At 39.2% G+C, this 23,413-nt stretch overlaps 2 protein-coding genes across 5 annotated transcripts in view; one reads left to right on the forward strand and one right to left on the reverse strand.

Moving 5' to 3' along the window:
• The window catches only part of CNST (consortin, connexin sorting protein), a 44,577-nt gene extending 33,461 nt beyond the window's left edge, over positions 1-11,116 (reverse strand). For 2 of the 4 annotated variants that reach the window (XM_084201862.1, XM_084201861.1), the window contains exons 1-3: positions 10,999-11,116; positions 9,208-9,304; positions 6,920-6,941 (exon numbers count right to left, since the gene is read on the reverse strand). In XM_084201862.1, coding sequence (XP_084057988.1) covers positions 6,920-6,941; positions 9,208-9,210 — 25 coding nt within the window. In that variant the 5' untranslated portion in view covers positions 9,211-9,304; positions 10,999-11,116. The remainder of the gene's footprint in view (positions 1-6,919; positions 6,942-9,207; positions 9,305-10,998) is intronic. The other 2 variants (XM_084201863.1, XM_084201864.1) reach the window with 2 other exon arrangements.
• Positions 11,117-11,183: 67 nt separating this feature from the next.
• Positions 11,184-21,609, forward strand: TFB2M (transcription factor B2, mitochondrial). Its single transcript, XM_084201725.1, has 8 exons — positions 11,184-11,539; positions 12,357-12,445; positions 13,363-13,516; positions 13,942-14,090; positions 15,689-15,778; positions 18,035-18,097; positions 19,318-19,469; positions 20,788-21,609. The coding sequence occupies exons 1-8, from the start codon at positions 11,245-11,247 to the stop codon at positions 20,972-20,974; spliced, it is 1,179 nt and encodes a 392-aa protein (XP_084057851.1). The 5' UTR covers positions 11,184-11,244; the 3' UTR covers positions 20,975-21,609.
• Positions 21,610-23,413: the final 1,804 nt, after the last annotated feature.

The following is a 23,413-nucleotide window of genomic DNA, read 5'->3' on the forward strand; positions in this document are numbered from 1 at the left end:
AGAAGAGATGCTTTTGACAAGTGATATTTGCTGTAGAGGAAGCTGACATTCTGATGGAAAATGTTAACTCACTTCCTTTGAACATTTGGCTGAAGCGATAGTCCCTCTGTAGCTGAGAAGCTGGAAAGCACAACATTTCTTGGTCTGTTTCTTGAAACTCAGTATTTCTCCAAATAAAAGTAGCCCTGAAAATCTATTCCTTTCTGCAACCCTTAGGATTCCTTAGAGAATGAAAACCCAAAAAGAGCTAGTTCGAGGAATTTAGAACACTCTTGCCCTTGATCTTTTAAAAGTATTTCACCTCCCCCCCAGATGAAATTTTTTACCCTCTTGATTTTCAATGCTGCTATTTGCAATTCCTTTTGAGTTTACCAAGGCACTAGGCAGGTATTTAAGTGAATTTAAATCCTCTGAGAATGAACTTTACCGCTGTCTAAAAACAAAAGTGGAAACAAAAATGAAATTAAAGTCCCTTGTGATTTAAACTGTATTTAAAAGACCATTAACATGCGGTTCCAGTATTTACTGCTTCACCACTGAAATGAATTGTAAACACAAACAACATGTTAAAAAAAAAAAGTTTGTTTCTTCATAGGCCCATTTTTCCTCCCTTCACCGGTTGCCCAAAATTGAAATAAAAGCTAACATGAGTAGAACCGTGCTCACCTTGGTTAAAATGAATAAGAGAGCTTCAGTTGCCACACAGATTCATACAATTGGCACATGTAATCATGGTGATTATAGCACAAATAAAAAATAAAACGGAAAATATTTGTCAAGTAGCTAAAAGACAAAGTCTGTATTGAAGAAATTACTTGTATGTTTGTTTGCTTCAGGACAAACAGTACGTACATTAGAGAAATTGCTTCAGTTTTACAAGCAATGCTCATCAGTGTTCCCTTTCATGTACTTCATACAACTTAACAAAATTTTGATAACTTTTTCAGTTGCTCACTTTTTTTCCATCTATCCTTACCATGGAAATATAACCTTAAATATAGCTGTTTGGGGGGAAAAAAAAAATAAAAAGGTAGTAAGAAGTGGGATCACTCCTGACCTGTCATGGTTAAAATTTGAAAAGGGCATTAAAACCAAAACAAAACCACAAACATCACCAGGCCCCTTAACCTTAACTAACTCAGCTCCTTTATCCTGAACAGCTGGTGGGCTCTGTGAATGTTTACTGAACATAGAGTGTAGTATTTCATTTACTGATCTTGGATGTATCTTACAGGACAATCCAGACCATAACATTGTTTCTCCTAACATTCAAAAAGTTTACAGCAAACTGTTTTTTATTCCATTTGATTGGCTTCATATAGCTTTTCTGCCAAAGACACTATTTTCCCTCCCTCGTTCTCATGCCATTTATTTTTCTGTGTTAATTAAAAGGATTTAATCCTTTAATTCTTGGAAAGTCAGCTTCCCGACTATATCACCAACACTGCTCTATTCAAAATGAATGGGCATTTCAGATTGGTTCCCAGTGTTGCTTCTATGCAATATTTTCATTAACTTCAATGATAAACCAAAATAGCAGTACAGCCTGTAGTTAGAAGCAGTTATAAGAATTTTTGAGTATTTAATTCAAAATTAATTGTAGCAATAAGTGCTCCAAAAGAAATAACATAAAATTCACTAACACAGACTATCTGCAAACTTTTGGAATAATAAGCACATCTATCTGAAACAGGGATTAACCAGTCATTTTGTTATGATGAAAAGCATCTCAAAGAGATAATAGACAAAAAACTGACCATGAGTCCAAGCTTTCTTTTTATCCTGAGATATAATACAGCAAGCGTTACATGCACAAGACAATTCATTCTGGTCTACCAGGCACTAATCAATTACAATCACGGGAGGATTTTTGTGCACCATAAACACAGAACAAGATGTACACAAGAGAACCTGGATCCCAGCAAGAGAAGAGTTTTAGGAAGGAAGGCTCAGCACAACATCTGGCAATAGCAATTCAGTCTCAAAAAGGTCGCTATGTAAGCAACCAAACAGGCTGTCTAGAGATGTTATGGAATCCCCTTCATTTTAAAGGAGAAATCCAGCAAGTCTCTGGTTTAAGGACAGGTAAAAAATAGGCACTTACTAGTATTAAAGGAATTTGGCTTTCTTTATTGTGGCAAGGGCTTTAATATCTTCCCCCCCCTACACTTTTTAATCATTATGTTTACAGAGTTAGTGCTTCTACCATTAGAACAAAAAGAGGAAAATGGCAGAAATACTAAAGTTCAAAGAATAACTAAACCTAATCTATATATTTCTTAAGAATTAATTTGTTGATCTTTCTGATAGCTGGTGTGAAGATAGTATAATTTAAAGATTCTCTTGCGATGTATCTCTTTTCATATTGATAAATAATCTACAAATTAATAAAAACCAATGTGAAAACTATCATGGCCATACACAATCAAAACTGGAAATTATTCTTACTGCCCATTAACATCCACATAGAAAGAAAAAGGTTGATCTCATTTTATGAACATTTATATTTAATATCAAAACGACAATTCAGTCATGGGGGGAACTCTAAATGACCCAGTATCTACATGGCACTATGTAAAAATATACAACATAGCACTATGAGTTCATTAGCTTGCAAGAAAAAGGACAATGTCTACTATGCTGTTACAGGAGCTAATAAACAAAGAGCACATATTTTCTTTAGAGAAGTGAAAATGCAACTTCTCTGCAACAGTTTGCTTCTTCATCTAATGTGGAAGTCAAGGTATACCTACAGAAGCCTGGAATATTATCACCAGTGTGCCCTTGCCTCACCACAACCAAGAAAAATACCAGTTGCTGAAGATGTGCTTGACCATCACAGAATTTGCTCCAGAAAGAAAGAGACAGCAGACAGAGGTGATAGGCAATTCATTAATTCATGTTGCTGTAATCATCTCACAAAGCCAGACCAATTCCAGCTAACAGAATTCTGCTCTGCATTGTGTTTTATGTGAAACATAATAGTTGGAACGCTGCTGTTTCTAAAGGAAGGGAAATAAAGATATTCATATGTATGCTTTCATTGTCCAACCTGACACCTCTGTAGAGAAACACACCTCAATGCTGTTGTGCTGTCTTATAGCATGGACTCACTAGAAGTTTATCACTTCAAAAGACAGACTGATGTACAACCCTTTTACTGGACAGCCTCACCATGAGAGAATCTCATTAATGTCCTTCTGACTGTTCAGTTTGCCCTGCTTGGCTTTGAAAAAAAAAGTAGTAGGGGTAAAAATATCTTTCTCCGTGCTTTCTTCTTCTGTGTCAGATACACACATTAAGAGGTCTATTTTTTCAAATGCATTAAGTCTGCTTTTCTTCAAGAAGTATTCGATACAGGGGGGGTTTATCTAATTTCATTGAATTTACAAAAATGTCTGAGCGTGAACACTTTGGTGGTTTTGTACTTTCTGACACTGAAATGACATTTCTCAAGTGGCAGTGGCATTTAAAGGCACAACGATCTTCACATCTATAAACAGCAGGAATAGTGAGGTTTAAAAAGGAAGTACAACGATCTTCACATCTATAAACAGCAGGAATAGTGAGGTTTGAAGAGGAAGTTTCACATGCTATTTTCAACTTCTAAGCTTCCTAGTCATACTGCTTTTTCACAGTTTTAATAAACAATGATAAACATACTGCCAGGCATAATCTACTATTCCACATTTAACATTACTTTAAAAATATGTTTCAGTCATGTAGCCAAATACAAGAGGTTTGTCTGGAAACAAATAGTAGCTTTTAGGAGAACATATGACAGTTCTCTCAAAAATTTCACACAAACAGCCTCTTTGTCAGCACTCAAAATACACAATGATGAGTCCCCCAAGTATCTGAAAAGTTTTGGGTTTCAAGCTTCACTAGAACATATTTGACTGAATGTTACAAGAACAAAAAGCAACCTCACCATTTGATGTGTTCAATTTTCTTTTTCTTGTCTGCAACAAAACACCAGAACATGTCTTGGATAGAGATGTGGTAGAAAAGGCAGTAGACCAGACTGCTTTAGGAGAATGGAGAACTCTCATCATTGCAGCTCTTTTATAAACAGTCTAGACAAATGCTGTTCAGGAATAACCTATGAGTAACTGGTCTTGCCTTGGGATGCATGAACCTCCTTTTAAGTCTTCAGAAAAGTAGTAATTTGCCTTTTTTGATTTTTAAATTTTCTTTCTAATTGAAGAACTCTCCGATTTTTATTACACTTCAGAGCATGCGCACAAGTTTGATTACAAAGCATAACAAAAATTAAAAGCTTCCTAGCAGACAAATGTATGCATCTTTTCTAGGATAGGTACCCTTTCCTTACAGGAAAAAAAAAGAAAAAAAAGTCCTGCAAATCCACAGACTATATTTATGAGAATCACCCAGCTCAACTCACTCTTATCCAAGTCCTTCCAAGGACCTGAGAAAGCTGTCAGATCCTCATAACCATCTCAATAAGAGGTTGCTAAAAAATGCGATATAAAATCTCTCATGATCTCAGGTAACAATTTTCAAAATATATGAAAAAGGAGAAATGAGAATGAAGAAGAAAGAAGAATGAAGGAATTATCTAAAAGTTGCCCAACTGAAGAAAGAAGAATGTTCGAGACTTTCTGAGAATTACATTTCATAGTACGACTGAAGTCCATAATTTTTTACATTGATGAGGGACAAAAAAGTTTTATACCCTCATTAACACACAAAGAGTTACTATTAAAAAATATTCAGTAAGGTCCTAAATCATATCAAGGCCAGAAGCAACCACAAGTAGAATGGAAAGCTGTCCATAAAAGTTATGAAACAATTCTTGTCCATAAGTATTACATACTTGTAGTCCCTCTGTTATCAAGCCTGCAGGTCCAACCAGAAGGTTAATTAAGAATAGAGCTAATTGTTAGAGCTTTAATAATTGTCATCATTAAAAAATCAGAACACTCAGCAGCTCTACTAAAATCTTGCCTCTATTTGCCTTATATTTCCAAAAGGAAGGATGGTCTAGTTCCTACACTATTCAGTGTCAGATACAAACAAATGAGATCAAATCCTGTCTTTGCTCTGGACCTCCTCCATGAAGTCACCACACTGTTACATCATCTGTATTGCACTTCTTAACCACAAAGTACTGATATACTTCACAGGGATGTAGCAAAGATTAATACAATGAGAAATTATGAAATAAATATTTCATACAAGGACTGTAAGGAGGTACAATACATTTAATCTGGTCTTTTTGGTTCTTTCTTTTTTTGGCCCTTAAATGCATGAGCAAGAACTTAATCATGTATGAACTGTAAGAGACCTATGTTAAACAAATCATAGCCCCCAAAAAATTAATCACTGGTGTAACCGGACTGAAGCTAATGAAGCTGCAACTACTTAACCCCAGTGGTGAATTTAGCCTTGAGTGCTGTTTCCACTCTCCCCCTTTCAACAGGAAGTTATTATGGTAAATTCATTTTAACTCTAATTGTGTAAACAGATATTGGCCATATGAGCTGTCTCTAACAATTTACACATACTTTTGACTAATAGATCTTAGAGAGGTTTCCTGAAACACACAGTTACCAGTTTCTCCTTACAGAATTTGAATGCTTGCAATACCTGAGCCTGTAAACAGAGATCTATTTTGTTTCAGATCAGCTTTTTAAAAAACTGTGATCAAGGTCACTTTAAATAGCTTCTATTTAAAAAAGATCTTTCCATTACAATATCCCCACTATCACAAAAATTAATAAAAACTCAGTACTGTAAAGTGGTAAAAACGAATTTCACTTCAAACCCGAAGTGAGATTGTTTCAATGATTCCATGACCGAAGAAGTTTAACAGCCCATAGAGAAACTGAATGACTATTATTTCTCCATGTGTTAATGATGTTATATTTCAGTATTAACATAGCAGACTTCAACAGTCTTCCAGGAGAAAAAGAGAAATCCAGGTAAGAAAAAACCAACATTGGATAAAGAGTAATTTTATATGCCAACTCTCACTAAGATCAAATCTTGCTAGGATCAAATGTGTAAGCTCTGCATGGTGTATGTCGCTTTATAAAATAAAGACATGAGTCAGTGAAAATGCCAAAATATTACTGAACAACTGACAAATGTGTAATTTCAGGACATGATGCGCCCCAATTTGTTTATTTTGCCAAACTGGGTCAACTGTAGAGCTGTAAAAACAGAATGAACAACACCTGAACTGTGATGCAGGCCCAGATGAAATGTTGGTCTGAAGTGATAAGATCATCAGAGGCTAAAAGCACACAAAATTCCAAGTTATAACCATTAAGAAATAACCTCCAAAATGTACATTATGAATTTCCATATTATTTCAGCAACACATTCATCAAGTGAACTTTATCTTCCCAACACGCTCATTTTACCAAGATAAAATAAATACCACAATTAGTTTTAGGTTCTTTCTTTTTTAAAAGTTATTCTGAATTAACCTGAACTTGCCCTCGAGTGTAACATTAATGTTCCAACAAAAAACCCAAGAAAATCTTTGGCATGGACAGAGAAAAGCAGTGCTAAAGCTCACATTGTAAGGCCACACATTAGCAATTCACTTGGGACAGGTGGAGCAGCGTAATGGAACAGCAGTGGAAAAAACTTCACACTCATGCTAAGCAGCTCTGTTCCTAAAAAGCAAGCACACAACACAGCAAAATTTGCCTACAGGAATCTCTGGCACTAACAGCATTTCACTTTCCTTATCAGTTAGCCAGACAGTTTCAAAGACATCACAGTTATATTGTAAGTAGATTAATAAGAAAAAAACAAGTAAAAAAATCTTTGGTGCAACAGGGTCTTGAGCAAGGCAACATTTCAAAAGCCTTCTGGATAAAGACTTATGATGAGATAGACACACAAACACATGCTGAGTGAATTTAAGTCAGCAGAAGATGCTCACCAGAATTCAACGAAGAGAAATTCTGAGAGAAATAAACAGAAAAAGCATCTATTGAGTGTTTTTGCTCCTCCCCACAAAGGTTTAATAGAGCTGGTTTTTTTTTTGCATACACACAAAAAGTATTTGCAGTAAATTTAGTGCTGATGAAAGATGCCAGATTGATAGCCCTAGGGACTGAGATTCTCTGTACACACAGACAAAGTACAGAGCGAGAAATTTGTAACCCTGCCAAAATGCCTTATAATACACAGCTTATGCAACCATCTTCACACTACAAAACCCTTCACCTCTCCACTGAAAATGTCAAAAATATTGGTTAGTATTCATTAGAAGGGAAATAAAACATGGACACTGTTGTTAGCATCAACAGGGACAGAATTCAAGGCACCAGATAATTTTAAAAACGTTTACTTTTGTTCTGAATGGTTCTTTTGTCAGCTGTGAACTTTGTTGCAGTGTTTGAAGGGCTGCAAAGTCAATCTGCACCTAGTATGAAAAAGCTTTCCTATTAAACAGCATGATATTACATAAGAAAAATAGCAAAGGAGTGGTTTAACTTTTTTATTCAAATAAGCTTATTCTAGCATACATGACTTCACACTTAGTGCTCAGAAACTATCTCAAAGGAGAACTGACTTGATAGTTTCACTTAATTGATACCTAGGCAGTCACTCTCCAGTGATCTGCACAATTGATCTAACAGACTTTTAATGGACAGTAACTCCCTATTAATCAGGTTTTCAGCGCTAGGCTGGAATCTACATTGTCACATGGAGCAGGCGAGCGTCCAAGGAACCTTGGATTCTAATTTCCCTTGCTACTAATAGCTTGGCCAAACAGCAAAACTCCCCCCACTCCCTAACCACTGTCCCCCATCCAAATGTCAAGTAATTTTTAATTGTCAACAGAAGACATGTAGGAAAGCAGTAAGTTAAGGTTTATAGACCGTAACAGCTCTAAATAATGCCTGACCTCCTTATAAAGGCAGACTTTCACTTCAAAGGAAGATGTGCAACACAACCCACAGGCTACAAACTCACTGGTCTCAAACCAGACTGTGGCATTGGATTAAATGCTACCTCAGTTCTTGGGAAATTTCCTTTGTGCATATATGGGCTTGGAGTGGGGGACAGTGAAGGCTAGAAAGTATGGCAAAAGAATGAGGCTACTCTCTGATAGATTTAAAAAAAATAATTCTTCCTAGAGACTCTTTTCCTGACTGTGCAGTGCTTAGAGCACTTTTGAAAAAAATCTCTTACCACTCTTTCTACTATTTTCCTTGGTCACCAACCAAAGCATTACAACAAAATTATTCAAGTATGCTTAACAAAATAAATGAAAACAAGAATTCTGCAGCATCCTGCATCTGAGCAAAGCAGAGGCATTTCTGTCAACTCAAGCATGTAGCAGATTATTTTATTTTCACATTACTGAAGCAAATAGGCTTAAGTGATTCTTTCAGCTCTATTGTAAGAGCTTCTTTCATTTCTGTTGAAAGCTTTTTCTAAAAGTCACATTAGAGGTGGTATTTGGTAACATGTAAACCTTTCAAACTTAATCTGTATTCTGAGTTCTTAGAGGAGACTAAGTATCCACAAGGAGGACAAGGAAAAAATACCATCATGCAAATTTCCATTGACATACTCCTCAGGTTCTTTTTGTGGAAGATAGAAATTCTGCCAAATTTGTACTTAAAATGAAGCATGGGCATAAGAGTTTGAAAAACTGAGATCAAGATCCAGGGACTTCTGCAATTTTTACCCTTACTAAGAAACTATTGCCAATACTTACTATGGCTAAGTCGTTACAACATAGCAAAATAATACTAAAAGACTAATGCTATAATATTAACTTGAAAAATAAGCTTTAAATTGAGCCAAATAAAGGTAAATGCAAAAGGTATTTAGAACTATTGAAAAAAATCAAATCTCTTTACTATCCTTTTGACCCATACAACTAATGAGCTCTTTTGGTTCAATCATAGACTGGAATCCAATCAAACAGGTAACCCTTTTGATTCCCTCTGATTTATTTCAGGAAACAATAATTAGGAGGAAACAATTCCAGAGCACTCAACAATGCACATAAATTAGAAAGGCTGTATGAGGTAAGACTGTAAATTCAAATATTTGCATGTGGTGATAGCTGCATTAAACTAGAAAACATATACCACAATCAACCATAACGTAAAAATAACTGTTCAAATGTCCCTGTGGTACACTTCAATGTATTCAACAATTTTCTACATTGTAATTTCTAAATAAAAATAAAAAAAGTTTAAAACTTACCATTTTCCTATGGTTTCATCAGTTTGTCAAAGATAATGACGAGGTCATAAAGAGGTAGTCCTTTATGCATGAAAGATTCAGCATATATCTAGCAGTTCTAGTGGGGGGAAAAAACCCAAACCATGAGTTTAGCCCATAGAGACCCGTGGTTCAACCCAGACAAGCACTAAGCTAAAATAAAGTCATGAAGAAAAGTGTATAATTTCTAGTGCATGAAGACTTGTCAGGGCATTTTGTCATTTGGCTTTTATTAGCAAACATTCCTTTGAATAATCTCAGTTGCTCTGAGCAGCCCATTCAAAGATGACCCTAGCACTCCTGAGTCCTCCAACTGACAACAAAAACTTCCAAAATTCATTAATTGAGCTTAAAACTACAGCTAACTTTTCTGTAGCCATAGCTGTCAATAAATTTTGATTAGGAATGTTGAATTAGGACATTACTAGACACTTGCTCTAAGAAAACCAAGTTCTGCTTGATGTTCTAAAAGTCCTACAGATTACTGAATTATCAGACTAATTAGTAAGAGAGGGAAAAAGCTATTAAAACATAAAGTCCAGTTTAAAAATGGATTGAGGTCTATCCCATCATCCAGCAGAACAATCTGTCCATTTCCCTTAAGGCACAGGGAAAACTATTACAGCACTCAGTGTAAAAAAGCTGAGTATTTAAAAATAAATTGCAGAGTTGAAGGACTGCTGCATTTGCTAAGGCATTTTTCTAAATTCAGCCCAGCCGCTTTTCATGCCACATGTAGGTCCCCCCAAAACACAACAAAGACACAATTTTCTATCCCAATTTCGGTTTTTGAGTAATATAGCAAACAAAACGACTTTGTTTAGTAAGGAAGTGTTAATTTCTCAATTCACAAGTAGAGAAACAAGATACAAGAAATAAGGCAATTTGCAGGAAATCATACAGAAAGTCTACTTCTGAACCATTAATTTGAAGACGAGGTGTAGGCTGTGATTGCCAGATCTCTCTTACCTTCTGCACAAACGAAACAGGGAGCAGGGAAACACGTTTGGAAGGATTCTCTCTCCCTGCCTCCATCACACTGCGGCCACTCACCTGCCACTGACAGGTTTTGGCACAGCATCCCTAAAGGATGAACTCCAGTTTGGCAAAACTTGAAAACGTCTTGAAGTTATTTCTCGTTTAGGCACTGGGGACGTTGCCGAAAGGACAACGTCACTGCTATCGAAAATTACAGGTTTCGCCTAAACCGTAATTGCAACAAGGTATGGAGCAGAGAGAAGCCGGCAAGGACCGATGCCGGAGATCGGCCGGAGCAGAATCCTGCACCTGCTGAGAGCGGCCGGGCGATACAAACAACCGAGTCCCGAAGTGACTATTTAGCTACAGACGCGGAGATCAAAGACTCCCGTGAAACACCCAGGCAAACCTCAAACTAAATACGTAGCTCCTGGGACTCCACCGACACACGGAGCACACACATCTCTCCACGGGCGCCCGGCAGAGCGCTGCCCGCCGGCCCGAGCCCCCTCCCGAGCCGCCTCTCGCCCCAGCCCTGCCCGCGCTCCGCTCCGGGGGCACCGCGCCGGGGCCGGGAGCCGCGGCACCGCCACCAGCCCAGCCCGGCCGAGGCGGGCAGCGCGCCCAGCCCGCCCGGCACCGGCTCCTTCCCGCCGCCCGCCCGGCGGCCCTAACCCGCCCTGGAGCGCCCGGTGGCGGCCGACACGAGCAGAAGGCGGCGGCGGTGCGCGGCACCGGGGAAGCATCGCATCTTCCCTTCCTCCTCCCCCTGCGGATAAGCCGCTGTCAGCTCACCTCAGCTCCGCGGCGGCTCGGGCGGCCGGGACCCGCCAGCCGGCATGGCGTGGAGGCGCGGGGGCTGGTGCTGCCGCAGGCTGCCGGCGGTGCGGGGCGGGCACCATAGAGAGGGCGGGCGGGCGGAGAGCCCTCCGCCGGCGGAGCGGAAGCGCGCTGGAGGGGCCGGGCAGAGGAGGAAGTGACGCCCCGTTGCCGCGGCGATCACGCACCCGAAGCTGGGAGCGCGGCGCGGGCGGCGCGGCGATGCTGGCGGGCCGGGCCCCGCTGGGCGCCGCGGGCTGCGGCCGCCTGCTGGCAGCGGGGCTGCGGCCGCTGCTCTGCGGGCTGCCGCCGTGCTGGGTGACGGCGGGGCGGCAGTACCCGTCGCTGCGGGTAGCGGAGCCGGCGAAGGAGAAGCGGCTGGTGCGTAAGGAGCAGCGGAGCAGCCTCGTGGTCCGCCGCTTCATCGCCTGCCCGCAGCTGGCGCGCACCGTGCGGCGCTGCCTGCAGGGCGGAGCCGGCCCCGGTCCCCAGCCCCTGCTGCTCGAGTTCGCGCCCGGTGAGCTGCCCGAGGCTCCGGCGCGCCCCAGTGACCTTGGGGGGTCAGTGCGAGCTGCCGCCCTCGCCTCCGGCCGTGCCGGCACCCCGGCCCCGCGCAGGGCTGGGGCCGTGCCTCTCCCGGGATCTCGGGCGGGGGTGGCAGCTGCGCTGTGGGCCGGGATGTCCGGCCGGAATCCCGGCCAGGGGATGTCCCGGACCCGCGCCCCAGCACCTGCCCGGGACATGTGGGTGCGGGCCCCGGGGTGTGCGGGGTGGGCGCATTTATGCAGAGCTGGGGGATGAGTGAGGGTGCGGTCTGGAGGCTGGAGTCACTCGTGTTAAAACTTCGCTGTAGAGTGACCAGAGATGGCATTTTCTGTCAGGTAATGCTGTGGTCTTGTGGGCGAACTTTTATTAGTAAAAGCGCGCCCAGGATTATGGGCTATGGCAGATCTTCTGCAGTTACCTAAGGGTTTGGGGTTTTTTTTTGGTTTATATTTCTGCAGAACGTGTTTTAAAGATAATGTGACTAAGGTTTCACAGTATATTTCAGTTGGCAGAAGAAAAAGTAATTGAAATATTCGAAGCGTTATCTTCAGTGCTGCTCAGTATGTAATTGTAACGCTGTGCTCAGTGTAATTCAGTGAGAAATCTCGGGCAGGCTGCCTGTAAATCATTTCTCCAACTCTTGTTTTGAAGTGTATTTAACAAACAAAAGCTATCTCCTGTTGAAGATGATATGTCCCAAGTGTTGTGTTGGGAAAATCACTAAAGGTAATCACTTAGAAACAAAAATGCAACCCTAATTTTTTTTTTTCTTTATTTTCTTACTTCAGGTCCTGGGATTTTGACTCAATCTCTGCTTGATGCAGGTTTTAGAGTGGTAGCTCTGGAAAGTAACTCAGAGTTTCTTACAGACTTACAGGTATACTTTTGCACGTTTCTAAAACAAAATTAAAGCGAAAATGAGAAATTAGCTTAAATTGTTGTGTAATTGTTGGATCAAAAAGGAATCAAACAATGGTTGTTACTTGCAACATCTGACATAATGCCTAATAACAGTATATAGTTTGGCATTGTACATCAGAAATGCAGAATGTTTTTAAATTAATTTGGCATTTTGTGTAAGTAGGAATTCAAGTTCATACATAGTCTTTCTATGCATAAATAAAATTTCATGCATAAATTTGAAACTGATCGGAGTCATTGTAGATGTTTATGTTTAAGCAAGACTTCTGTATGAAGCTGTAAAAAATCTGTAAAAATGCTCTTAGTTATTCTGATTATCTCACAGTTTTATTTAATCAGTTTTCCTACAATTGACACATGTGTTGTCCTTTGCTGCTCACCTGGACTTTGCATGGATTCAGGGGGGTCAGACACAGAGCTGCAGAAGTTGCTCTGGAAGGTTTGCATTACAGTGCTGGTTTGGAACCAATGACTCTCACCTGACTTAACATGTGTATAAAAGGTATCTTCTCCACAGAGATGAAGAATTCTAGTTTCAAATTGTTAAAAGGAGTGGTTTGCTTAGTTTAGTAGTTTGTGTGGTTTTTTAAAAACATTGCAAAACATCTTCCAAATTTAAGAAAGTGGTTTAAAGCTCAAGTTGAAGAGCACAACAAATGTCAAAATGCCCTTCACAGTGAAGGGGGCAATTATTTTTATCAGCTGAAAGAAGCTGTTCTTTTTATCATCTGTAAGAAGCAGCTCTGAGGTTTGACTCTTGTTGACTGGGTAACAATTTCAGGTAGTGCTTGAATGCATTTTTTGTTTGGTTGGGTGTTTTGCAAAACTAGTTACCATATCCAGATTTCTTCAGCTAAAGTTATTTTTATTCAGTCCCTAGAGAGTAGCCTGGATGGGCAGTTAAAGGTGATTCATGGTGACTTCTTCAGAATGGATCCTATGGCGAAGGGAGCTTTGAAACCACCTGCTGTGTCTTCTGACAAACTTTTTGAAGCCCTGGGTGTAGCAGCAGTTCCTTGGAGGGCAGGTATATGTTTATGATCCCACATGTTACAAACACACGTCTTTAAAGGGTGCATAGGCAGTTTGGCAAAACTTTGGGATTTGCTTGAGATATATGTTCTCTTTAATACACATTCTGGATTGATAGATGCCGTTTTCTACATTTCAGCTTTGCTTAAGACTCGTGATAGCTTCAGAACCACCCCTTCCCCGCCCCCCCCACCCCGTGGCAATATCAGATAATTAGGTATTTTCTTGTAATTTAAAGTTTTTGTCTAATGCAAACTGGGCTTAGCTTTGACTAAGGCTTGAATTGTATTCATTCTTGAACAACATGAACTCACAGACTTTCTTCTCTGAGTTTTTTAGTAGTTTAGACATTAGAATTAATGAGATTGTCTAATACATACTGCAAAATTTTAAAGATGCTTTTGCTATTGTGGGAAGCAGATGTTCCTCTGAAAGTTTTTGGAATCGTACCACAACAGTTGGAAAGAAACAGACTTTGGAGACTTCTTTTCGCCATGTATGAATGCAGTTCCATATACCGATATGGAAGAGTGGAACTCAACCTCTTTATAAGTGAAAAAGAGTATACGGTATGTGCAAGGCATTTTACAGGTAATGAAGGTGCGGTGCTTCACAGAACACAAACCCATTTATATTGTACACTTAATTTTTTTGCTTGTGAATTTTTTTTCTACCAAAATATATAAGTATTGTCAGTTTGCTATTTGTTGGCTTTATGCTGTGTTAGCGCTATTAAGAAACATTCTGTTGTCATTTAACCGCAGATCTTAAAACTGTGAAGACTGGTCCTTGAGAAGTATATGCAGCAGCAGACTAGCTGCTTTCCATTGCAAATTGTGAGATGATTAAATTCTGTGCCATGCTTTTGCAAAACGTTTGTTTACTAGTTGCAGGTAGTTGTTAACGAAGACTGAATTCAAAACACAAAAACACAAGTGAAGAGGATTCCGAGTCACTAAATACCAATGCAGTGAGATGCATTTGTCCTCTTGAGTTGTTATATATGCAATACTAGAAAGAATAGAGGCAATATATAATGATTTACACTCCTTTTTATTAATTCTCTGTACACTAAAGGGCAGAGCTTTTTCTGGATTACATATTCCTAATTTAGGCTGTCCCAAAGCTCTAGAACTGTACATATACTTCAAGGATGACTTTTTTTTTCTCCCCCCACAATGAAACTGGGAGGTTTGTACAGAGTCATAAACCTTTGATTACTTGAAGTACACAAGGAATTCCAGGTCTGCTTACACCACCAGTGTTGTCTAACACTTCACTGAAAAAAAAAATGTCTTAAGTATATTCTTTGAAATGGCAGTCTGGACACCACTGAAATCCCCACTTGTGTGGTATGTTTTAGTGGTCAGATTTTTTTTAGCAAATACAGGGCAGCTTATTCATTTAAGGTAGTCCCTGTTTCATGGGGGTTTTTTTATTAACTTTTCTGGTTATAGTGTGAACTCTGTTACATAAGAGGTAAAAGCTATTGGAACTTTCTTTAACTAGACATTGCTTACTCCTTTTTGTTGGTTGTTCTTGCTTTTTATATGTTCTTGCCTTTATATGACAAGGCTGTGTATATCTATTACACAAAGTTAAATCTCCCTGCTACAATTTACTTCTTTCCTTGCCCTTTTTTGAGAATAATCACAAGCTTTTATTTTTTTTCTTGCCCTAAGAGTTGTTTGATTTGTAGCATTGATCAGGATGATGACTGTGCAAGTTGCTTAATGTTCAGCCTGGTCACCTGATGTTTCACTTACTCTGCTTTGTGTGTCTTCTTGGGAATATTATCTTATCAGTGCAAACTGATAACTCTGCCAAAGTTACGGTTTTTGTATGAAATCTGATCCTTCTTTCTCTTCTGTGTGAAACTTCTCTGCCTTAAAAGGATCCAGAAAGTATATGCTGGAGACTCATACATAGTTCAGTTATCCAAATATGTGCTATGAAGAGATATTTCAAATATTATGGGTTCTTGCCATGTCTTTTGACAAGATATATTAAAATAGCACAAAGCACGTATTAGAGGACTAATGTAACTTTACCTTGGAATTTTAGACTTAACTGAATTTCTTACTGTTTTATATATATGGATTTTGCTTAGATAAGACACAGTCTTGGTTCTTGCAACAAAAATGCTTGCTCTTTGCCATTTTTTTAGGTATTAACAGCAAAGCCTGGGAAGTCGAAGATTTATCAAGCACTTACTGTACTTGCACAACTAGGGTATGAAATTGAACTACTGCATAAGGTAAGAGTTTTGTACCAGCTGATAGGGCCTAAAGCTATGAATGGGCATGCATTTAGAAAAGGGTTTTTAGTGGTTTGCCATTGCAGACTAATTGGAAGCTAATTTGATGTTTAAATCAGTTGGAGAACTGTTGAAAACTTTTCTAAAAAGCTAAAATGGTCATGTTTTGTGTAAAACTTTCAATTAAGCAACATTGTAATTCACTATCATGTCAGTGTTTTCACTGCAAACCATTGTATTCAAAAACATTTATTCTCAGATTCTAGTAGATAAAAAAAGATGTTTACACACCAGATAAACCTTTTCCATTTTGCTAATGGTTGTGTGAAATTAGAATTCTGTTTTTCCAATTTGTCATAGTCTGCTCTTTGTTATATCCTCTGAATTTTGCCATCATGTATGCTTTTGACTTCCTAAGCTGTGTCCAGTAGAAATTTGTTTGAGTCTTGGTGCTTTAATGTTCCAACCAAACCTGCTTCTCCTACTAGTCAGTACCTCCTTACCTTGTGAAACATGCTGTGGTTTAGTTTTAAACGTTTTTTTTTATGTTGTCTCCCCAGTTCCCCATGAGCACCTGGCCATCAACTTTCAGTTAGTTGAAGCTTTTCAGATTTATCTTTGGGATCCATTTTTCTAGGAACCTACTGTCCTAGTTGAAATGTTTTACTAATCTAAAATAAGGTTTCACTGTCCATTGTCTTCCAAATACCTTATCCTGCAAGGTGTACATTAAGGTAAATATTAAGAAGTTGAAGAATAGTACTTTTTGAAGGAGGTCACCTGACTAACAGGGATAAAGTAGAAGTGGATGTGTACTGGATGTCTAGTGGATTTGATGTCTCTTCTGCCTCAGTTTTTAATAATACTGATAAGCTATGGGCTACTTGGCCCCCTGAGCCAGAGGACCACAAGTGTGGGAATAGTGACTTTTGATGTGTGGACACTGAAACTGTCAGGGACCAGCTGTATCAGCTGAATGTTCTCAGGTCCATGGGGCCTGATGGAATTCACCCCAGAGAACTGAGGAGCTAGTGAAGCTATGGCAGCACCTCTCTTGATCAGGTACCAAAGGTCTTGTGATTCTGGGGAGGTCCCTGCTGACCGAAGCAGGCCAGTGTTACTCCACATCCTCCTACAAAGAACAATGTGAGGGAAGACCCAGTGAACTACAGACTTGTTTGTCAGCACCTGCAACCATTAGGGAGTAGCAGAGTCTGCTGGGTACTACTGAAAGGCATTTGAAGAATAATGCACTCATCAGGCACAGTTAACATGGGGTCACAAAGGAAAGTCTTGTTTAACCCATTTGATACCCTCCTATGATAAGGTCACCTGCCCAGCGGATGAAGGGAAAATGGTGGATGCAATTGTTCTGGATTCTAGGGAGGCTTTTGATAGTGCCCCTCACAGCATCTTTCTGGAGAAGCTGTCCAGCTGTGGGATGAGCAGGTTCAGGGTGTGCTGGGTGGAGAACTGGCTGAAGGGCAGAGCTCAGAGGGCTGTACTGATTTGGGCTACCCCTGGCTGGCCACTGGTCACCTGGGGCTGCTGGCTGGCAGCAGCTCAGTCTGAGTCAGCAGGCTGTGCCCTGGCAGCCAGGAGGGCAAACTGCACCCTGGGTGCCTCAATCAGCATCATCAGCTGGTCAAGGAAGGCGATTGTCCACTGAATTCAGCCTTGGTGCAGCCTCACCCCAAACACTTGGGCAGTTCTGGGCCCCACAATTTAAAAAGGATGTGAAAGTCCTTGAGTGTATCCAAAGGACAAAAGCAAAACAAAAAAGGACCAGAAGGAATGTCCCATGAGGAGCAGCTGAGGGCTCTGGGCTTGTCTTGTTTGGAGCAAAGGAGGCTGAGGGGTGACCTCATTGCTCTCCACAGCTTCCTGAGGAGGGGAAGGGGAGAGTGAGGTGCTGAGCTCTTCTCCCTGGTATCCACTGACAGGATACATGGAAATGGTTCAAAGCTGTGCCAGGGGAGGTTTAGACTGGATATTAGCAAGCACTTCTTTACTGAGAGGGTGGTCAAACACCGTAACAGGCTTCCCAGTGAGGTGGTCAATGCCCCAAGCCTGCCAGCATTTAAGAGAACGTTTGGACAATGCCCTTTATAACATGCTTTAGCTTGGCCAGCCTTGAATTGCTCAGGCAATTGGACTAAATGATCGCTGTAGGTACCTTCCGACTGAAATAGTCTATTCTATTCTAACAAAACACTTTAATTCCATAATACAAAATACATTTGCTTCTTCCCATAGGAACCTTGGTCTTCATTTGCAACCAGTTTGAAAAATGGGGGACTGGCGATACCAAAAGCTGGGGTAAGATTGTTGTATATGCTTTTCTTCTGAAGATGCAGCTAAACTACTTTTAATGAAAGGTTAAAGTAACTTTATAGCAGCATTTACAGATGTGTTTTTTAAGAACTGTTCTAATTAAAATTTAGGGCAGCATAGAGATTCATAAAAAGTGGAGTGAAGAATTACTATTTTCTTGGAAGCTGAAATAAACTAGTATCTTTATTGTCTGAGATGGAAAAAATATAGTGAGTAATCAGCATAAAGGAATTTGAATAGGTAAAGTATTTTTCAGAGAAAGTTACTGATGGTCACATCTACCTGCTTGAACAAAACAAATGTTACTACAGTTAATAACACAATCAATATGCTGCTGGTTTTGGTTAAAATAGTTATTCACATGTCTATTGTAGATTTCATGTGCAAGTTAATTGCAGAAAAGCATGAGTCTCCGAACTTAAATCTGAGAAGTACAAAAATACCTTGTGTAAAGTTATTTACTTCTCTCCTTTGGAAAAGTAATTATGTTCCTTTGTATAATAAAGAAATGTTCTTATTTAATTCTGATAATATAAAAGCACATTTACTTAATATTTTTGAGTTTCACACTGCCCAGAAAACTGCTGTGGTGCTGTATTGAGTGTAGTTTGCAATACTTCTGTAAGTGACTGGGGATGCCTTACATGCTTAGTTGTGTTGCTGGAAAGCCATGTGGAGAGGCCCATCAGGTGGGCTATCCAAGATGTACCAGGACAACTTCCTAAATACAGATGTCAGATCTAATATATCCATTGCTGTCAATACAGAAGTACATTTATTTCCTTTGAAGACTCCACTTTGTCCCAGTTTTATAAAATCCTCTTTTTGCAATAGTGTCTAAGTGTTACACTCACATAATTCTGTCTTTATATATAAAGGTGGGTCTGAGACCTTGCATAGTATAGGAATACAATAGGCCATATAATATCTTGAAAACTCACATCAAGCCTGTATTGTCTATTTCAACTAAGAAAGTCCAGTTAAAAAATATAGAAATAAACCCCACATCATAGTATGTTTCTTTTGTTTTCTATTTCCTTTTCTGTTTGAGGCACAGGGAGGTGAAGCCTCATCTTCCAGTGAAATAATCTTGTTAAGACTTTTAATAAGAAATGTTACTGGTGGCAAAGATGAAACTCTTGGCTTAAGATAGATACTGTCTTAAAAAGTGATTTTTTCAGTGACTTACTCTGTTTTTCTTGCAGCGGCTGCCAAATGACCATTTCTGTTTGGTACGACTGACTCCTCAACAAAATCTATTTACAGGAGGCTTGAAGCCCTCAAATGCATCTACCTTTATTTTCATGGTGAAACAGTCTTTTGCTAAACCTAAGTCTAAACTTACAGATAGATTAAAGTAAGTAAGAAACAATTAAAATTTTTGTACTTCAGAGAAATATATGAAAATATTAAAATATGTTCCCAAAGCAGTATTTATTTGCAGATGAAACACTACCTTTATAAAAAAACGTCATTAATTAATTTTTAATTAATCATTAACATGTAAAATACAAGATTTCATTATGCAACCTACTATACAGTATTTTGGGGGCTGTTCCTGTCAGGAAGTTTGGAAAGTATTTAGAATGTATATGTGCAGTAATTCCTGTACCTCCAATGGAGCTTAGGTCATGTATCTGTAAGAAGTTTTCACTTATTTTACAGATACAATAATAAAGCCACAAGAGTTTTGCAGTTACAGAAATTAAAAGCTGAAAGAGATTCAGCTTACAACAGACATCAAAGTCATGCTAATGAAAACAGCTGAAGGTTATAGAAGGTAGAATGGGGATGTCCTCAAATGGCTGTTACCTAATTAAAAAATTAAGCTTTAGACTTTACTAGTTATGCAAGCTATTCACACTTCTTTATGATCAGTTGATTTCTGTTTCCCAGAAATGGAAGGTGCTCACAGTCTGGAAATTTCATCTAGAATTTTCATCATGCTGAGGAAAATAATGAATATACTTCTCATTTGCTGATAGTAGGTTATGAAAGTGAATTTCCAGAAAGGGGGAAAAAATAAGTTACTAAATTCCAGTAACTCTCTTAGAAAAACTAGTGGAAAGAGCCTTAATGGATTTCTTTCTAAAGCCCAGTGGTATACCTCATCTCCACTTCATCCTTCAGCCAGGAAGTTGAAGGCTTCTAATATGCATCTTCTGTGTATTTATACACTTTTTTCCTGTCTGGAAAATAGTTAATGTATGTGCACATTTATAAAAGTAAGCTTTCATAACAAAGATGTAGATGGGGGGAGGGTGGATATGTCTGTTTACGTGTAGAAGAAAATACCTGGGAGGTGTAAGTCACTAGTTCATGCTATACTGAGTCATCCTTGGCTTTTATTTCTCCGGCACTGAAGCACCCTTTTTAGGCTGTCATGCCTGTTACTGACTTATGAATTTAGGGTGGATGAAGGAGAGCAAGTACCTATCCTGTAATGAGGAGGTTTGTGTGGTTTGGTGTTTGTGTGTGCTGGGGGCTTTATTTGCTATTGATGTGTTTTAATAGCAGAGGTTTCTTCCTGTGTGCAGTATGGATTGGAAGTGTGTTGAAGAAGAGGTTAGCTTCTTCTACAGGCTATGAAAGAGTGGACCTTCAGACAATGTTTCTTGCTTTTTAATTTTTCATGGAAAGAAATGCTCCATTATGATTTTGTTTGTTTGTTTCAGTTCCTGGAGCTTGGACAATAGCGACACATTACTGAAAGCACTAGAAATTCCCAAAAATGCTGCAATGTGTAACTTGTATCCAGAAGACTATAAGCGTCTTTTCGAGGCTTTGCAAAACTCCGATTTGTTTGCTGAGACCTTCTTCCATGATGAAGTCTTGGCAAGTACAAGGACCATGAACTTATAAATCTAAAGCTTTTGGAAGATCACCTTTGCTTCTGGAAGATTATTTTGATAAAAAGTGATTTAAATAAAATCGGAGATACTGTTAGCTATATGATTTCCTGTCCAAACAGGAAAGATGTAGCAAGTAATAAGAGCCCTTCTACTTAGGATGAAAGTAATGAATTCACAGTTGTCTTTCACAATCCTATCTGGAATGGACAAGCTTTGCACACGATCCTGTCTGAAATGGACAAGCTTTGCAACTTTCCAGGAGCTTATTAGCTCGTGCTACTTTTGGATGTACCACTTAAATGCAAAGTTTTGTTACACTGTTGCTGTGTATTACAACATTTGAAAAAAATTACCAGACCAAATTATTACTTGTTTGGTTTTTATTTTAGTGCTTAATGATTTGGATGCCCTTTTGACAGATTCACAGAATACAAAGGTCTTTACAACCACTGAGCCTGCAACATTGTCTGCTCTTCTGAATTTGCAGCCTAAAGTCAATAAATGCTAATAAATGAATAGTGGTATGTTAACAGAAGACAAGGTAATGACAGGGTGAGGAAATATTAACTGAGAGTTGCTTAAAATAAAGATTGTGATATCCCCAAGGAAAAGTTGTAACAGTTATTTCTTTTGAAAATAAGAGGGGCAACACGTACTAGTTTGTAATACAATACACAAACACCTACATGTGTATAGGGATTATTTGAGGTCTGAAAGTCATCAGAATATTCAGTGCTGTGTAAATGATTTTTAAAAAGATAAAATCATCTTATTTGAAACCTTTGCCAATATTTTTAATGCATAATAACATGTACCAAAAAAATACTCAAAACCATATGCTATTAAAATTCTGGTTTTAGCTATAGTACTCTGTAAGGCAACCTGTACCCAGTTTCTCTGTCTTACCATGTAAGTGTTCTTTATTGTTCAACAATGCTGAGAGGTTGTACTGGTTCTATGTTGTGTATTGTACCCTCTGGAAAGAGCTGTGGCAAAAAATACACTTCTTTAGCAAAGCACTAGTTTATAAAATGCCATCTTGGTGAAGGCTGAGCTATTTTCAGGCTGTGGATAACAGTAATGCCCCAAACAATGTAAACAGAATTGTATTTCTTAAGCTTAGTGTGAGGTAGAGACGTGATAAGCATTCATCTGGCTGCAGATGACAAAGTGACTTTGAGCAGCCTCAGTCCACTCTGCTAGCTAGGCTGCAGCTTCCTCTTGAAGCTGCTGCTGAGCTTTTGTAATAGTACAATGAAACTCCTGCAAAGGCTGAGGCTTAATTTGCAGCATGTCTCAGAGCCTTGCTGGTGTTCTGGTGCAGGTTGTCAAGATTTGAGGCTTCCTTTCTGCTTACATCTCTTGACTGTTTCAGAGGTAGTCATTGTTAATTGTCAGTGAATAGCAACCTTGCATTAACAGAAGCAATTCCACCTTTTCCAGTCTCATCAGATGGTAACTGTCTTGTCTACTGGTCTACAAGACTGCTATGTCTCTTGGGCTGATTCCCCCTCCCCACCTTGAATCAAAATACCTTACTCCTGTTGCACCAAGATGTCTTACACCTCCAACATACCAGGAGAAGTATTCTATACATGAACTGTAAGACCACCACTGTCTAAATAAATTTCTTCAACTGTGTGCTGATTACATGTCAAACACAAACTGAAAAAAAGAAAATAGTTTTATTTTGATGCTCTTGCAAAGCAGCACTTAATGATCCAATGCAGAGACTAGCAGCAGGAGTTGAAGTGGAAGGAATATTGCATAAATGGGGATTTGAAATGAGATTTAATGCTCAACAGAAATGCACCATTAAGGCTAAGTGTAAGCAATGTTTAGCCCTGATCACAAATGTGAAATGGAGAGAGAAATGCCTGCCATTATAAAAGTGATTTTAGTATTCATGGAAAAGATTGAAAATGTGAAAATGACTATTGTATATGAATCAATACACAGGGAGTGAAAATTAACTAGGTCTATATATTTGGTAATTGATGCTATCCATTCAGTAATTCCTACTGCTGCAGGATTTTAGCTTTTGTAGGAAAATGTTGAACTTTCACTTCACTTTCAAATTTTAAACTGTACATAAAGACTTGTCTTACATTTCCGTTACTATTTTTTGTGTGGGGCTATAATATAAGGAAATAAGGATAGTGTAGAAAGTAATCTAACCCCTAAGGAGTTGCAGCTGGGCCAATTATCAAAGATTAGGAACAGGCCTGACTTTAACAGGGCACATCTGTAACCAATGAGAAGAAGAGTGCTATAACAGAGTGGATTGGCTGGTTGAGAAGAAACTGGAGTCAGTTGGCTACTTGGTGAAGAAGAGAGAGTCAGTGCTTGGAGGAGCAGCAGCTCAGGAGGAAAAACACCAAGAAGGTATGAAACTTTTTGTGATAAGGAGACAATGGTATGGAACCCCTGCAATAAGATGAGAACAATT

This window comes from Fringilla coelebs (assembly GCF_963513975.1).
Source record: "Fringilla coelebs genome assembly, chromosome: 3".
NCBI classification, from domain to species: Eukaryota; Metazoa; Chordata; class Aves; order Passeriformes; family Fringillidae; genus Fringilla; species Fringilla coelebs.

Excerpts from the sequence above, each read along its gene's own strand:
- TFB2M (XM_084201725.1), top strand. The coding sequence starts at position 11,245 with ATGCTGGCGGGCCGGGCCCCGCTGGGCGCCGCGGGCTGCGGCCGCCTG. Across the intron at positions 11,540-12,356 it reads GCTGCTCGAGTTCGCGCCCG|GTCCTGGGATTTTGACTCAA; the intron begins GTGAGCTGCCCG and ends TTCTTACTTCAG. Across the intron at positions 19,470-20,787 it reads AAACTTACAGATAGATTAAA|TTCCTGGAGCTTGGACAATA; the intron begins GTAAGTAAGAAA and ends TGTTTGTTTCAG.